At 48.8% G+C, this 18,313-nt stretch overlaps 1 protein-coding gene across 1 annotated transcript; it reads right to left on the bottom strand.

Annotated features, from left to right (window-relative positions):
• Window positions 1–1,848: 1,848 nt before the first annotated feature.
• On the bottom strand, window positions 1,849–11,536 carry LOC138579598 (claudin-4-like). The gene is made up of 2 exons (XM_069649864.1): window positions 11,430–11,536; window positions 1,849–2,748 (listed from the first exon to the last, which is right to left on the bottom strand). Exon 2 carries the CDS (start codon window positions 2,719–2,721, stop codon window positions 2,080–2,082), a length of 642 nt encoding a protein of 213 aa, XP_069505965.1. The 5' UTR covers window positions 2,722–2,748; window positions 11,430–11,536; the 3' UTR covers window positions 1,849–2,079.
• Window positions 11,537–18,313: the final 6,777 nt, after the last annotated feature.

Genomic DNA, 18,313 nt, shown 5'->3' with positions numbered 1-18,313 from the left:
CTGCTCCAGTTAAGAATGAACCCAGTGCGAGAATACCTCAGAGCTTTGCGTCTGCTGGCTCTACAGATGAACCTTATGACTGCTATGTAAGGTGGCGAGTGCCACAAGATTGGGAGCACATGTTGCACAGCAATACCAGTTAACGAAGACAATGGGACACCAACAGACACTGAAGGAGATCAGCAGAACACCTGGCTCATTTCATTGTTTGCTTGGATCCCAGATTGGCTGGCACCAATTGTCCCTGTGCTCGTCACCATCTGCATCAGTCAGTAGATCATTGGCCAGTGCAACTGCTCAAATTTTGTGAAGGAGTCTGCAAGCGTGAATGAGTGAGGCCGATGCAGAGATTTGCTATGCCCACACAAGATTTAAAGAACTATGTAGAACTTTGGGCCAAATGCTCACCAGATGTGAGAGATACTGGTGGAGAATACTTAGGCTGGTATGATGAAGGTGACATGAACAGGGTCACAGGTGTGGGTGCTCAAGGAAATGAGCACAAAGGTTGGAAAATATTAAAAGGTGCTAGTTCAGCACGAGATATGAGGGGTACACCTACCACCTTTCAAGAGTATGCAGAGGGCACAGTACACCAATGAGCTGTAGTCACACCATGAAAGAAATCCAGAGATATGGTACAGATGCACTGTATTTGGCTCGGCCCAGGGAGCTTTTGTATAGTATAATGAGAAAAGGAAAACTCTAGGTAAAAACTCTGGGATGCCCCCAGGCTGGGCATCACCCAACACATCTGCTCTGAAGGCATGACCATCAGGTCAGGGTAGAGGGAGATGGGGCTGAAGCTGCACATCATGAGCTCACTGAAGCAGCTAGACAGGGCAACAGGCCAATCCTGCTGACACAGGGACGGCGTGTGTACCAGAGCACCACTCACATGACTACAACTGCCTTTTCAGCAAGTGATTATGCAAATGGGAAGCTGAACCGAGTAGTGTTCCTGGGAGGACCAATCAAACTCTAAGTTTCCATGTCCCTGGGAGGCGGGCAGACTTCAGAGTATCCACTACAAGACTTGGGAAGGCCATTATCAAGCAGGTACCGTGTGAATGCCTCCCTTCCCACCAGAAGCAGGGTGTGGTGTTCCTCTCGCAATGGCGACAACCCTTGACGAACCAGTGTAGTAAATCAAGGATCTCCATGATTTATTAAATTGAATGATGGTTGTGCACGGAACGTGACAGCAGGTGTGAAGAGGGGAAACCAGCGCAATGCTGGGCTTCCGCTTGTGAGGCATGGGACAGTTGTCACACGGCTCAAGAATTAAACCTCCCAGGAACACCTCCATAATCCCCTCCTCCCTTCAGTGCATCTCAAGGGAAGACAATCCCAGGGCTTACAAGACATGAGAGCCTATAACCAGGAGGGCCCCCTTATCCTGAAACCCACCGATACAGCTTTGTTCATGTGTGGAATGTAGAGCCCCTGGCCCGATCTCTCCCCCCCCCCCCAAAAAAAAGCTTCCTTCGAAGGCACAAAAGTATTAGGAATCTAAAACCGGCTGTGAGCAACTTTTCCATCTCAGAAACCCAGCATTTAGTAGGGTTTTAAATACCATGGTTATGGGTTCATGAAGCAGCGTCTGTATTAAACACAAAAAAAAAAATAATAAGATGGGGCACGTATGGGTGAAACCAAATAGCAACTTTTGCCCAGTCGACAAATTTCCCCAAAGCAACTGCCCCAAATGTAGCCACTTGTAGTTACTCCTCCGGTCACAGGTCAACAGGCCCTGACAATTCATGCAGGAGGGCATTCAATAACCACTACGCAGACACTCCTAACCATTATCCATTCGTACCAAATACCAAACTAAGGACACCATCTGGCTAAAATAATTTACTTTATTGGTCAGGTTAAAAAAAAAAAATTATAATACATTATTCAACGCGGTGCAAGCCAGGACATGCAGATCAAAAATGACTGCTGCTGCACAAGCCCACAATATAACTGTACAAATAGAAATATCGCCCATCACCCCCCCAATGAGGGGCAGAAGTCAGGAGTGCACAGCCCGGGGATAAAGTGGCTCTACAGTCAATTCTGGCAACTTGGGCCCTACACATAGTTCTTGCTAGGATAGTCACTCCTGGGTTGGGAGGTGGCAGCTGTGTAGCGGGCAGAGAAGGGCTCCTCTCTCTTAGGGCAGGAGCAGCAGAGCAGGGCGCCGCCAAGCAGAAGCAGCGCAGCCGAGGCCCAGCCAATATAGAGTGATGCGCCCAGCTCCCGCTTCTGGGAGGCGGTCACCAGCGGGTTGTAGAAGTCCCGAATGACGGAGTTGGCGGACCAGCAGACGGGGATGAGCAAGAGGACGCCGGCGATGACGAAGATGATGCCGGACACCACGCTGATCTTGGCCTTGGTGTTCTCCTCCTCCACGCAGTTGGTGCACTTGGCACCGATGATGCTGGTGAAGAGCGCCAGGACGCCGACCAAGATGGCGATGACGCAGAGGGCGCGCGCCGCCTGCAGGTCCTGGGGCAGCGCCAGCATGGAGTCGTAGATCTTGCACTGCATCTGGCCCGTGCTCTGCACGATGCAGTTCATCCACAGGCCCTCCCAGATGACCTGCGCCGTCACGATGCTGTTGCCGATGAATGCGGTCACCCTCCACATGGGCAGGGCGCAGGTGATGATGGTGCCAACCCAGCCAATCAGAGCTAGTGCCACACCAAGGATCTGGAGCCCAGTAGATGCCATTTTTGTTCAGATGGACAAATGAAGTACCTGCAAAGAAAGAAAAAAAAAAATGCACCACTGTTAGTTTCAAAATCAACCCCACTAGTCAACAGGATTAAGCAAGACATGAATGATTGCTAGTTGCCATTAGTGATAGCAATGCCCATCCATTGGGCCTAGATACCAAACCATTGAGACCCACTCCAAATCGTAGTTTTGTTAACTGCACTTCTGCGGTTCCAGTATGTGTGTAGAATTGTGCTAACACAATATGCATGAAGGTTTGTCAGGGGTTAAACTTCCAGCCACCTCTGTTTCACGAGGACACTGAAAGACCCCCCCCCTCTCCCCACACCACTGCAGGGTTGCCAGACTCATTGTCAGTTGGAGGTTAATTTTGGTACATATATGAAGGGGCCAGTACGCGACGAGAGCACACACCTTCCTTATCCTGGATCATTGCTGGCGCAATCCTACCGCATGGCCTGAGCCCCAACCACTGCTTTTGCTTTGGAGACTTCCTGCTGTCCTACGAGGAGGGAGTTGTTTGGAGACAAGAGTCGTGGGGTCCTGTCACAGCATGGTCAAGGCATGCAGCAAGGTACAGTGACCGGGGAGGGCTGGCGAAATGTGATTGTTTGCAAACAAGATTGTGGGACGCATGCAGAGAGGGGCCCGTCGCTCGATTTACAGACTGAGCCCTAGTGTTGCCAAATCCTCAGTAAGGAAAGTAGCTATTGGCTGTCCTAAATGAGGTCATCCCTTAATTTACATAGTTGGCCATGCGCATGATGGGCAATTGCAGAGGGCACGGTTGTTATAGCCTCATTCAATTTTTCACCCAGCTAGCTGCCTATGCAGTGCACATGCAGTGTGGTCTGATGACCTACAGACAATAACGCATAAGTGCAGCACAGTATGCATGTCAATCTGTCACAGCCAGAAGTAAATACCCATCAGAAATATAACTATATTTTGCTTCTTTATGAATTGCAGGAAAAAGGTAAAGACAAATTCAGCTGCAGGGCCCTTGTCAGTTTTCCAACCAGAAACAGATCTGAGCCCTAATAGCCGTACAGGTTTGAATGCTATGGGAACTCAAAGCACCCTAAATTTAACTGTTCCAGTACTGACACAATGCACTGCTCGGCCAAAGCACCTCACTTAGCTGCTTCTGGTCTGCAGAACCCCCTCTAAGTCAGTGTCACCGTTGGACTGGGGCATAAAATTGTCAATTAAAAAGTGGCCCACAGTTGCATATGTCTTGCAAGTGTGAGTTTGATGAAATGTGATGCAAGTTGTGCAATTGAGAGTGCATTTATTCAGAAACAATACTAGCCGCACAGCTAGTGAGAAATCTAGCCACTTTTTTCTACTGGGTTTCCAAACCAATGGAAGAGAGTAGCTAGATTTCTTGCCAGCCGCTTTTACAGTAGAAAGTCAATGGAGGGTTGCGGGGGGGGGGGGGGGGGGGGTGATTTCTCGCTAAACATAGCGAGAAATTCACCAAGTTGGCAACATTACTCAGCCCCACAGTTGGTTTCCAGGCAACCTGCGAGGAAGTACACAACACATTTGCCGGGCCTTCAGATGCAGCAGCAAGATGCAGCAGCACGCCTCTGCTCCATATCTGCTTACTAGATTAGGAATAAAGTGCGCAAAGGGAAGAGAAGTTGCCTATAAAGCAGTAATATAGTGGCAAGCAACAGCTACCCAGAGAAGTAGGAATATTGATAAAATAAGTTACTGCAATACTCAATCTCTAGGGGAATATAAATACAGTTAGAGCTCACTATGGACACCAAGTTAAAAGTAGTTTATTAAATTTTAAAGCGCACCAAACCCGTAGGTATCTGCACAAAATGAAGGTTACAGTTACATAAACATTACAAAACATAGTGTAGCAATACAGCAGGTATCACATACAAAACGGGCAACAGGTACATTGCCAAAAGTCAGGGGTAAAGACAGGCATAAAGTCATAAAAGACTAGGCAGAGTTAGATGTCATTCATAACTAGCCAGTTTAGTGGTTTTCCTAAAATATATGAAGGTTTGGCCGGTTCACAGGTGAAGTGGTGGGCAGCCTGAACATGGAAACTCTGGCCACCTGCCCTTTTCAGGCAGCACCTGGGAGCTGCAATGCAGCAGGAGTTCACTGTCCTTGTAGGGTGTGTTGGCATTTATTTGATGATTCTCTGTTAGGTACTGCGGGGCTGCATCGTTGGTCTCAATCACCCACAAATGTCTAATTGGACCTATCCATTTGTGCTTTCTTCTGGCCTCAGAAATGTGGGAATGCTTAATGTTGACCTAAGCATCATTTTGTAATATTTGGAGTTTATTCGTGACATGTTTGCTGGCTCCTGCATAGAGGGCGTTGCAATAATCAAGTGGCTAAAAGCTCTCACTAGTGTGATGCAACTTGTAGTACATAAAGGTTTGCATGCATGGGCGTACATTTTTTTTGTAATCATACGCAGTTGCAGAAGCTGTGGCGTTGCCTAGCCATATTCAAAATTGAGTCCCAAGTAGAATCGCAACGTTTTGGTTTCTTTAGCAACTTTGACGACGATACTATCAAGGTTGATGAGGTGAACCGGGGCTCCTAGGATCAGGATCTCAGTTTTATCACCATTCAGGCACAGGCCATGGGCTGCCATCCATGCCTGAATGATAGGAAAAATTGTTGACCAAGGCTAGGTCCGCAACATAGTCGCTAGAGAGATAGGACCATCTGGGTGTCTGCATAATTCATGTAGATGACACCGATGATCCAGGTCAAACAAAGGCTTTGTAAATATATTATACATGGTGGGTGACATGAGCCCTGCGGTACTCCGCATGTAATGGAGGTTGGATCAGCAGCAGCTGAGGGAGAAACCCAGTCAGAGGCTTCTTGGGAGAAGTTAGCAGTGGAGGAGGTGTTCACAAGGGACTTGATGGTCCACCAAATCGAAAGCGGCCACGCCACATTCCCCCCCCCCCCCCCCAATTATCTTTGAGTTGGTCAGTTTGCATTTTCAAGTCCAAGAGTTATGTGCCATGAAGTGGTCTGAAACCAGATTGTCTTGAGGTACAACTGGATCTGTACGTATGCAGCTTTATCTATTTTGAGAAGGAACGGTACCGTGGGGATGGGCCAGTTGGAATGGTTCGGTCCAATGATGCTTTTAGTAAAAAGAAGAACCGACGCATCCTTCAGGCAAGTGTGAAATGAGGCATTTATTAGCTCTGATGGCGCCAGGTCTCTGGCGGCTTCCTTGATTATTTGGGCTGGGCAAGTGTCACCTTGGCATTTTGATGGCTTGAGTGATGCGATAATCTTTTCAACCTCTATGGTGGTGACATGAGGATTTAAATTACTGGGGAAGATGAAGGGGGCGTTCTTGGGGTCTAGTATCTAGTTTAGTGAGGTTAAGCCTTTTTTCTCCCATTTTATTTTGGAGGGTGGCAATTTTGTTGGACGGAGCATTTTGGATGTTAGTACCCCATACTCCTCAGAAAGAACTGGAGCTGGCTTTATTATTCCTGTCATGTGTTTCGCATTTAGTTTGTAGGATTTCAGCGCTGTATTTTGTGGAGATCAGTCAAATTGTGTTCTTTGGATGGCTTATTTTTCTGTAAGACTTAGTTTTCTCTGCCTGAAAGGTTTAGCTGGGGGTGAACCAAGAGTTAGGTGGGATTTTGGTTTGCTTTTGCGCATTTTAAAGGGGGCAAATGCTTGTGGAATTATATAGGCCTACTAGCTCAGCTGGGTCGGATGCCTCGTACCAAGAGTTCAGGGCAGGAAGAAAAAGGGGTAGAAGCCATCTGTTATGTTACGTTTGTCCCTAGTGAGGAGAGGCGGAGCTATGAGGTTAGTCTTGGACATTACTCGCTTGGCAGGGATAGTGAAAGATATTAGAAAGTGGTCTGCCCAAGTCTGAGGTTCGATCGATGTGATAGAGGTTTCACAGGTGAAGTCTGCCACCCAATCTAAGGTTCTGCCTTTCTCATGGGTAGGTTGGTTGACTCCTTGCGCGATACCCAGTCAGTTAAAGTATCAGTGTCTTGGCATGTTGGAGTCAAGGTAGCCAAAGTTAAAATCACCTAGCAATATTTGCGAGGTGGGTTTGGCGTTGACCGAAAGTATGGTCATGATGTCCTCCTTGTGGGAGCCAAATGGGACCTGGAGGTCTGTAAATTAAATGGATAGTAGTGTACTTGACTTGGTTGTAGTTAGTTTGATATAATTCACAGGACTTAACGATGGGTGAAGTTGATAGTCGTCACAATGCAAGCAATACCGACTCAAAGTTGTTCCATCTGCTCTCACGCCGGTATACGACTCAGGTACTGCCAGTAGGAGGGAGGGTTCTGCCACAGCATGGAACCATGTCTCGGATAGACAGTTATTGCCTTGTTGCAGGGGCAGGATGCGATCCTTATCCAAAAGCACCCCACCAGATCAAGGGGCAATAGAGAATGAGGGGGAATGCCTCCTACAAAGCCAGGAGGAAGAATTCCTGCTCCTCAACACCAAACACCCAGACCTGGCTATCAACCTCAAAATCTGAGGGCTTCACACACAAGCTCACCCCCAGAACCAAGACCCTTGGGTTCCACATCGATATGGTGTGGAACCCACCCTTGGTATCAGCACTCCCCCCTGCTAAGTGGCAAGCCCTTCCTCCCTCCGAACAACTTTAGATCCACTGTTCAAGCACTGATCCCATCACACCTGCATGGGGGCACAGCACTCCTTGAAGGCCTCCAGTCATCCTCCCAAGAAGTGTCCTACACATGACCACACCTCATCAGGATCTATGTAGACAGGGTGTCGCTAGGTCTGGACGACCCGGGGCTATGCAGATGTCGGAACTGTCAGGACTGGGGGCTGGCCAGCCGTTTGGTTGTAGTTCTGGATATTCTATCAGGGGCTATAGCCCCCCCCCCAGCAACACATATGCAGATACGACCTGATCACCCCAGCCTGTGACCAAAGGAGTCCTGCATCATCTACAAGGCAGTTGCCCTCATTTCATTTCACCCAGATACTTCAGAGAAACTCTGCACGCACCACAGAAACCAAGCCTCTCTAGGCCCAAAGACTATGTAACCTCTGCATCAGACTTGCACCCCCGCTCTTACAATTCAGAAAAGAACACACCTTTTCAAGGAGTCTTTACTTTTCAATACCCATCACAGCACCCAACTCGCTAGATACCACCCTCTACTCTCCATGCCACCTGTTACAGCTGTACATCTATTCTGTTACTAAAAATCGCTCATGTTACGCATCTGTATTGGTGTATACCTCTAAAGCACCCCATTGCTTTGAGAAGCTAGGTCCACGCTCAGATACCATAATAAAGAAAGTAGCACCCAGTGCTTCCTTTCCCCCAGAGGAAAAGGGGGCAAGAAGAGATTGTAGTGATAACCACCCCCACACCCTTGTCAGATGGGCCTTGTGTCAGGGGGAATGGTGACCACTGGAGCCTGGCAACATAGGTGCGCCACAGGTGCCAGCAGGCAGGGCTCAGTCAGCCATAGTTTCACCAGACATGGTGGGGGTACCACAACCATTACAGGATGGGCAGGAGGGGAATAAAAACTGGTAAGGGTGTTGGAGCGCTCGCTACCCGATCCCTCAGGAGGGGGTGGAGTTCCAAGGAGTCCCCCAGCAGATTCAGGGCTGGTTTTCATCAGGGTGCCTTGGGAGAGGTGCTGTGGGCTTGCCCCCCAGTTCAGGGTGACTTATGGGGGGGCCCAGTGGGGCAACCCCAGGTAGTGTGGATGCAATGGCACTGAAGCGGGTCCTGCTGGGGGAGCAAGGGCCCCTATAGGTCAGAAACAATATCAATTATGAACCCGCCCGTGACGGGGAGTGTTACTGGTGGACAGTCTGTGGGCACAACTGTCAGTGTATCAGGGAGCAGACGGGGTTAGCCTCAACCCCAGTACAGGCAACAACATTGGGTATGGCCACGTGGCATGCGTCACAAGACACTAAGTAAAAGTTACAGAAAGAAAAGAATGGCAGCATGTTTTCCCTGCTAGATTATAGGAGGGTAGAAAGATCCAAGGAGGGGGGGGCGAAGAAGAAAGATCCTTGGCTAATTGGGCAAGGGGTTTTGCAATATTTGCGGCTATATTGCTGCTCAGGGGGATGAGGGCAATGGACGTGCGAGTCAGCTGCACAGTAGCACGCCCCATCATCAGGCAAGGGGTTGGCACAGGGGCATGTGTTGGGCATTTTACACACCCAATCTATAAAGTCAAGCAGGTGGTCTCATTCAGCAAGATGTTGGGGACACAAGGGTCCAACGCAGCAAAGAGCGCAAACAGTGCCAGGATTCCCGGCGAGTCCTGGGTGGGGGTCCCCCCCGCCCCCCTCACCCGTGCAGGCAGACTTATTGGCTTGGGCAAACGGGTACCCACATGGAGGGAGGGGGGGGGGTGTGAGAATGCTCATACCTGGGCAAAAACACAAGCCACATACATTGGCTGCACAGGAAGTAGGGATTTGTTGGCGTTTCAGGAGGGGGAGATTACTTGGACAAAGTTCTCCACCCTCTAAATGATTTCGTAGATATGGGTAGACTGGGCACAGAGCAGTGAGCAAGGGCACTTAGCATTCGAGATGGTGACAGATGTACTGGGGGTGCCACTCACTGCAGGAAAGATGGAGGTCCTGACCATGTCCATGCTTTTTGAGGGATCGAGATTTAAAAATAAATAAAGGGTGAATGTCACTGTTGAGTAAAAGTAGACATCTTTAGGGGGGGCAATGGCTACTTGCTGGCTAAATGATGCTGCAGAGCCTGGTGGGGCAGCTGAACTTTGCACTTAGGATCAAGCCTATGGCGATCCCTCTCTGGCAATGGCGGGGACTTTGTCAGGGGTAACCAAGACACACCACAATATCGGATTTTGTGTGGGGTAGTCAGGGTTCTCCAGTTAAATGGGAATATGCATTTCAGGTGCAAATGGGCAAAGACTGTCTCTAGGCCACTGAAGACTAGAATACAAAAGGACACAAACATAACTCGTTATATGCCAACAAGCGGCCCAATGGTGTACCCCCTGCGGGGGTGGGTGAAAAAAAAATCCCAAAGCTTCAACTAAAACGTGAGATGTAACAGACCCGGGTGTGTGGGCTATCCTGTTCCCAGAGGGGGTGTAGTGCCACTGGAGGGGGGCATCTCTTGGTATTGCCTCCCAAAATAGGCATGATGGGGAGGGGACAGGGCCTCGGGACCACCCCTGCAGGCCAGAACCATGGCTCGCCTGGTCCACTTGCTAGCATAAAGATGGAATCGCGTTATTTCATGTTTTAGGGGGAATGTCACATGTTCGGTGTTGGTTTATGTTGTGTGGTGGAATAAAATGTGGCCGAAATGGCATGTGTCTAGAGAGTTCACCCTTCCCCCTAGGTACTCATCCCTGCAGAGCCCAGTATCCACTATTACCAGAGAATAAGCAAAAGTTTACACGATTTCCCCAAAGTTTAACTGACGTGCCGCTAGAGACAGGAGACATCGGAACCTCCCAATTGTGCCTCATGCCCACTGCGAAGTGTCAGCAAGAGGCCGCAACGGGCTACGGTCACCCCGGGCACTAGTGCGCTTCCGGTTATTAGGCTGGTCCAGAGAGGGCTAATGGCCTCTCAGCTCCCTGGGAAAGCGCCATCAGCAACTCCCCCCCGCCCCCACCCCCCTCCCCCATGTATCCTCCACAGTAAACACTTGCATCATATAAGCATGATATAGTGCAACGCACCCGATTCAGAAGATGCTTCTGCGAAAAAGCGCAATACAGCAATACACAGAGGTCTTGCCCAGATAAGAAGTGTTCGAGCATTGTACAGGGGGCTGTAATGGTTTACGGACTCCTGGGTTTCAGGAATAAGGGGCGTGTCAAACAAACGATGAAAGGGGGGTGTTTCATAAAAATAAAAAAAATGGAGACTGAGAGTGCCATCATGGTGCCACTTTCAAAATGATTTCCAGGGCCTCATCTCCACCCACCCCGCATGTGTGTGTGTTTCTTCTGCCTTCCCCCCACGCCTACTCCTACCCATCCCCAAGGGAAGGCATCGCATGCCCTCCACCGCTGCCCTAGCAACACACTGGTTTCGGGGTCCTTATCCGGCTCGCATTCCTAGCCTCGCCATCACCTCACAGAAACTCCGGAGGATCCGTTCCCGACCCTCACCTGGGAGGGCGGCCAAAAGGGGGATAAACAAGGTCCGCGCCTGGAAGCGGATAACAGAGCGTCAGCCAGAAGTACATCGACTAAGACCGGCCGAGGGAGCCGCGTAAAGGCAGCGCACGCTCCCTGGCACCGCGCAGGTGTAGAGGCGCGGCCATCACGAAATGGAGGATTCGTGGCAGCCCCCAAACATCCACCCCGACTGCCTTTTTACTGAGGCAAACTGCCAGCCTCGCGTATGCACAAGTAGTACCACGCCTAGACGTTAATAAGTAACTACACAACAGGCACGCAGCCACACCTCCATCACCCAGCAAGCTTGAAGTAGCCGGCGCCTTTTAACGTTAGAACCCCACGCCTCTTTAAGAAGAGGCCCCAGGCTACCCAAAACATAGCTTAACAGGTGTCTTTGAAAGCAAGCCCAACCCCTCAGCCCACACAAGCAACTAAAACACTCTACACACACACACAGGCGCTAGAGGAGACAACACAAACACCTTCTCCTCACCCTCGCCCGATTTAGCGCGAGTTTACCTGCAGCCGCCCACACAAGTTCTGAAATTGCCGCCCACACAAGTTCTGAAATTACAGCCCGAGAAAGAATATTTTCTCAACCCGCCTCGAGGGTTTATATGGCAGCCCCCCCCAGTGACGTCACCGCGGCTCTTCGCAGGTGGCGCGCATCCACCGTGGGGGATGGGCGGCCAGGGACAAACCCGAAACTCTTTCTGAGGTGGCAGTACAAGGTGGGGGAAGGTCTGGGCACGACCTCCCGTCCTAGGCGGGGAGGGATCTACATCACAATCCTAAAAGTACCTGGAAAAAGTGCACTACCCAGGTGCACGACGATTACTCGGTGTCAAATCCATGCAGCTTTTCATAATGACCGCACCCCCATAGCTTTTTTTTTCCAATTTCGATTCCTTAATTTCTAGTCCAAATTAAATAATTTAAAAATTAGCATTTTAAAATGTTTCATGTCGAAAGTGTGCTTAGTGTTCTGTTGTGGTTCCTGTTTGAAAGCCTTGCACAGAAAGGCATACTAAAATAAAGAGACACAGAAAGAGGCAAATCGCCTGCATGATGCGTACGTTACCCAGTCTTGTTTAGTAGTTTGCATTCGGGGGTTTGAATTTACCGCGTCTCTGTTTTGAATTCCGGACTACAGGTCCCACAATTCCAAATCAAGAGAACAGGTTGGAGAACCGAAGCTCTGAAGTTTCCCTGTTCCACACGCGAGGACGTCATCCAGTCCCGAGTTTCTCTTACAAAATTGGGGCTTCTACATTTGGCTTTTCCATTTTAAGTTTAGAACAACAAATCCGAGAAGGATGAAGGAAAATCGGGACTGAGCGGATTTCTTACGTTTTGGTGGGGGGAACTTTGAGAGCTCAGGGCAGTTGTGTCACAACTCGGGCTGGGGTCCACAGCTTTGGCAGACACAGAATAGCGAGGTGAACACAAGGAAAGGGTTGGGTTGTAGCTTGAGAGTGACCTCGTATCCGTCACTCATTGGCCTCCAAGCATGATCTTCCCGACCACCCAACCTCAGCCCTGTGCCACCAAGCTTTCATTTGATGTGAAGTGTATTTTGGGAGTTGTAGTCTTCATTAACTTCAATTGAACTCATTTCTTGTTAACCCCCTGATACCAATGTGGGAGGAATTCGACCATCCACACGGCGGGTGTCCGCACGCCTGGGCTTTGTTGATATTTTTTAACGAAATTGAATGATGGGAGATCAACCTCGGAAAATGTGTGGGGCTAAACTGCACACATTTTCTTATGCTCGCCGCACAACAAACACATAGTCACGCATACTCTTGGTGGACACAGCCTACAGGTGCAGTCCCCCTGTCATGTTCAGCTGGAATGTGGCAGCCACGGGTGCATCAAAGCATCTCAGGAAGGGGGAAGGCAACACCTTCCTACTGCCATGGCCAGCCTTATTAAATATTCCTCTTTCTCTACGTTCAAAGTCCTTTCTTTGTTCTGGGACTCACTTAAGTCCTACTGACTTCACTTTGGTTAATGGTTGTTAAGTTTTATCATGTGTAATTTTATGTACTGCCTGATGCAATGAACAGCGCTCTATAAAATTCAAGTAAAATACAATATCAAATGCTCCATGGATCCACCCTCTCTATTGTCAAAGGTCTGCTGGTGGCTACGCATACTGATGTCAGTTGAGGATAGAACAGGGGCAAGATGCTACAGAGGTTCGAATCAGCGCTTAGAAACCAAACTCAGGTATTAAGTGTGTTATAAAAAACAATTACATTAAATAAATAAATGAGCCTGCGAGAGGCCTGATCGCAGAACTGACAAGAGGGGACAGGAAACCAAAACTTCTATAATATGCAATGTGTCAACTTGAAGCTAGCTCCCACCCCTCTGTATGAAGGGCAGTTAATGTCATGTCTGGGACAACTGTTTACAGATAACCACTGCAGGGGGACCACCATTCAGAGGGAAGAGGTATGTGATTTGATGGAGACAGAAAGTCTGTTCTCGCCACAAACATCAAGGGAGTCCTGAGGTTTGATCAGGAGCCACAGAGAGCTCAATTAAGCAGAGACACTTTGATCCACAACAGACAAGAAGATGGGTAGGACTTAGTAGTACATGTTGTCACCCCTTACCTTTCCTGTTGCAAAGCACTCTGGTTACGACCTCACGCATAACAGAAGATTGTTGGTGGGGACCCAGGATTGGTTCATTAAGGTAGATTTAGTCTGCACCAATCACTGCGTTAGGGACGGACTCCCAGGTATGCCAGAGTGATTCTGGGGGTCCACAGACCCAGAGAGCCTAACTCCCGCCCCAGAATAAGCAGAGGACTCAGTAAGACTACAAGTTCAAACTGCGGTTTATTACAGCCAAAGCCAACAGGGATCGATACAAGAACTCAAAAAAAATTCCAGCAAGTCACATAGTAAATGGTGCGCAGGCCAGTTTTGTCTTGGAAACACATCACTTCTCTGTCATCACTTGGGCATTTCTCCAAAAACCTATCGTGGAGTGGGATTGCCCGTCAGGAACATCTTAACCTATATGGGCACCTATATGTGTTATTCTACTGGTTCACAAATGTCAGGTAGCTGGCCTGTCCCATCCCCATTTTACTAACTAATACAATATTTCAGAGTAGTGGACTTACCATTGGTTCTTGCCAATTGCTACGCACCCCTAGTGTACTAAACTGTAATTGGCTAGAGCTGACGTCCCAAGGTCTGGGACCTGAAGCGGTTCTCAACTCACTCTGCACCTTTTGAAGGTGATGTGAACAACTGTGTGTCTGAATTGTAACTTGTGTGTACAACCTTTGCCTATGAGACCATGTCCCGCGCGTCACAAGACTTTGTTGCACATTTCTTCCTGCCTGCCTCTGAAGGCCTGGGATCGGCTCCCGTTTTTCACCACCGATCACTGTCCATTGTCTGTTTCAGCTGCATCATGTGTCCAGAGACCACAAAATTGAGCTCTGCAGCTCTGAATTATGAGGATTTATTTCCTTTTTCTGCAGCTGGTCCCTTTGTCGCCTGCGGATTGGAATGTCTTCATATCTCTTGTCCTTGGCTGTGGGCCTTGTCTCACACACCTGGCTCCTTGTGCATCCTGAATCAGCTCAGCTCGATAATTTGAGACGTGCAGTAATTTTCCTAAACCTTATAATGCGGTTTCTACATTGTCCATGCTACACTACATTCTCTATGAGTTAGCTATTCATGGTTTGCTCAGGTTCCATATTTACTCCTGTATGTCTACGGAACTATATTCTCCATAGGTTAGTCACACGTGGCTCTGTCAGGTCCTATGGGTGCTCCTGCAGTTTGATTGAGTTATTCGCATTTAAGCATCTGCAAGCTGGTGCTCAGGATCTCTTGTGGCTTACGGTTATGTTATGTTATTTTGCATTTATATAGTGTCTTATATACCATTGGTATGGTCTGAAGGCGCTGGTAGGTTGAACGCCATTGGCAACCGAAGTTCAGATCAGTAGAGGGAGTAGAGAGAGTCAAAGATGCGTGTGAGCACCGGGTATGTGTGCAGATGGTGCGGTATTCGTGTAATAGCTGCTTCTTAGCGGTAGGTGTGGTGGTTGAGAGATCAGGAGGGTGTTCGTTCTGGCAGGATTTATCCAAACCGGATGTGGCTGTGTTAGGCCTGAGGAGAACGCCTGGCTGGGGGGGGTGTAACCAGCAGTGTTTATTTAGAATGATGTGGAGTGTGCAGCGGATGTTGGTATGAGATCAGTTATACCGAATGGTGTCATATTATCTCTGTGTTCTAGTTGATTGGTGGTGTAAAGGAGAGAGTAAGCGTGGTGGTGAGATATGGTGGGTTATATGGTCTTTCGAACGTTCTCAGCATTCCAAACCATACTATGTACGTCACACAATTCTATGTGCTCCCGTCCGTTCCATGCATTCCTATCCACTCCATGCACTCCAGTCAGTTCTCCACATTCCAGTCCGCCCTGTGCGCTACAGTCCGCCCTGTGCGCTCCAGTCCGCCCGGCGCGCTCCAGTCTGGCCCACACATGGACTCCTGTCAGCCCCACGCACGCACTCCTGTCTGCACCATGCTCTACGCATTCAGCAGCTCTACGTACTCATCCGCTCTATGCAACACGTCCGTTCACTCTAGGCACTCCTTCGCTCCAGGCACTCCATCGCTCCAGGCACTCCATCGCTCCAGGCACTCCTTCGCTTTATGCCCTCACACGTACTACGCACTCATCCCCTCCATGCACTCATCCACTCTATGCACTCATCCCGTCTACGCACTCGTCCCCTCTACGCACTCGCATCCTCTACGCACTCTTCTTCTCTATGCACTCTTCTCCTCTACGCGCTTGTCCCCTCTATGCACTCATCCCTTCTACACACTCATCCCCTCTATGTACCCCTTTTTTCATATGCACTCATTCGCTCATATGCACTCGTCTGTTCTATATATTTGCAGGCCCTACCCACTAGTCTGTTCTATGCAGTCCTCCACTCTAAACATTCTTCCGCTCAGCTCATCCATCACGCTCCGCTCATCTGTCCGTTCCTCACACTCTGCATGCATTCCGCACTCATCCGTTCTACATGCTTATCCGTTCTACTCACTCACCCGGTCTGTGTAACTTATCCGCTCTAGGCGTTTGTCTGCTTTAACCCCTCGCGTGCATTACACATTTATCTGCTCTACGCATTCACCCACCCTACGCAATCACCTGCTCCCCGCATTCACCCGCTCCCAGAACTCAACAGCTCCCCGCGCAGATCCACTCTCCACACTCATCCGCTCTCCACACTCATCTGCTCTACACACTCATCCGTTCCCCATACTCATCCGCTCCCCATACTCATCTGCTCTCCGCACTCACCCGCTCTCCGCACTCATCCGCTCTATGCATCTATGCATCTGCTCCCCGCGCTCATCCACTCCATGCACTCATCCACTTTATGGACTCGTGTTTTCCACGCATTCAACAGCAATATCCTGTTCTGTATATTTATCTCTACACTCATCTGTTCTATACACTCCACCGGCTCTGTACACCCATCTGCTCTATACACCCTTCCGCTCTATACACCCGTCCGTTCTATACACTTGTCCCATTCCATACACTCGTCCGCTCACAACACTCGTCCGCTCTATCCACTTGATCTAATCGTCCGCTCGATCCACTCGTCTGCTCGATCCACTCATCCGCTCTATCCACTCATCCGCTCTATACACTCATCCGCTCTGTATACTCATCCGCTCTATACATTTGCCAGGTCTGCACATTCATCTGCTCCAGCGATCTACACACTCTCCGCACTTCCGTATTCATCCGTTAACTACACTCATGTGCTCTATATACTCAATGCGCTCAGCATACTCATCTGCTTTACACACTCAACTGTTTTACCCACTCCTGCGTTGTACTCGCTTCTCTGTATTTACGCACTCGTGCTCTCTATACACTCATCCGCTCTATACACTCATCCGATCTACATACTCACTCGATTTATACACTCATTCCAACTATATAGTCATCTGTTCTTCCACTCATGCATTCTTCCACTCAGCGCATTTATCTGTTCAACACGCTTCATCCATTCTAACTATTTCATCCACGTCATTCACTTTGTTCACTCCACATGTATTATGTCCATTTCAGGAGTTTAAATCTCTTTACTGTTTCCGTATGATTTACTCTTATTTACCATTTCACTGCTTTGATCTACTTTACTCATTTAATTCTGGTTGTCATTGCAGTTTATGTTAGGGGTTATTAGCTGTCCATTTCTCACATCAGGTAGTTTGTTGGATTGGTGTTATTGAGATGCTGTTAGTCTGTTTGGGTTAGTTTGGTACGGGATGGTTTTAGGGGAAGAGCCAGGTTTTCCGCAGTTTGCGGAAAGACATTAAATCCTCAGTTAGGCGGATGTGGGGTGGGAGTGAGTTCCATAGTGTGGGGGCCAAGGCTGAGAATGATGATCTGCCTAACCTGACTGAGTTTGTCTTCGGTTTAACTAGGAGGCCGGCTGAGCTTGATCTTAGGATGCGTGGGGGGTGATAGGGTTTTAGCTTGTCTTGAAGATATTGAGGTCCTGTTTTATGCAGTGCTCGATGGGAGATGCATAGGGTTTTGAAAGTCACCCTTCAGGCTACTGGAAGCCAGTGCAGAGTCTTAATGGCTGGGGAGATATGGTCTCTTGGGCCGAGGGCAAGTACCAATTTGGCTGCTGCGTTTTGTTGCTGCGTTACTGCATTTGGCTAATGATAAAATAATAAAAGCACTGACAGTATGTATATGTATTTGTCCTCTATCTATAGAACTGTACACATGTATTCAAGTGTGTGTTTGTGTCGGCAGTGCGGCTTGCAAGTGTGCTTCATGTCTAACGCTGCTATGTCGTGGTGTCTCTAGTGACGTCAGCACCATGGCTTCTTGGTGTTTAGTCTATGTCGTACATATAGGTTTTTCTGACCATAGTCTTCAGCACTTCATCCACACATGGATAGATTTGTACAACACCTGGTCTGTATGGCTGGCTGAGAGGGTAACTTGCTGTGTATTTGTTGATCATTGGTGCATTTCTGATTCGTCAGAAATAGAATGGGTGGTTGCGGTAATTTCTGGCCTTTCGCCTTTTCACGATCTTGGTGGAAGGGGGGTGGTGGCAAGATCCTGAGTCCCTCTTCAGCCCCCCCCTGGTCGACCTGTCGACCACATCCTTATATGACAATCCTTTCGCTCTTGGTTGCCATAGGTTTGTTATTCCTCCAAGGTGTCTGTAACAATTCGTATGATCATCAAATGACCAGTTTATATAACAGCACACTCCTTCAGGGTTGCACCACACCCATTTTCCTTCATAATACTTTGCATCGTATGGGTTGTCCAACTTCATCGCTCCAAGCGGGAACAACTT

The sequence above is a fragment of the Ambystoma mexicanum genome, chromosome 3p (genome assembly GCF_040938575.1).
Source record: "Ambystoma mexicanum isolate Mex_15411 chromosome 3p, UKY_AmexF1_1, whole genome shotgun sequence".
NCBI lineage: Eukaryota > Metazoa > Chordata > Amphibia > Caudata > Ambystomatidae > Ambystoma > Ambystoma mexicanum.
The sequence above is the reverse complement of the archived record's forward strand: the minus strand, read 5'-3'. Positions and strand labels throughout refer to the sequence as shown.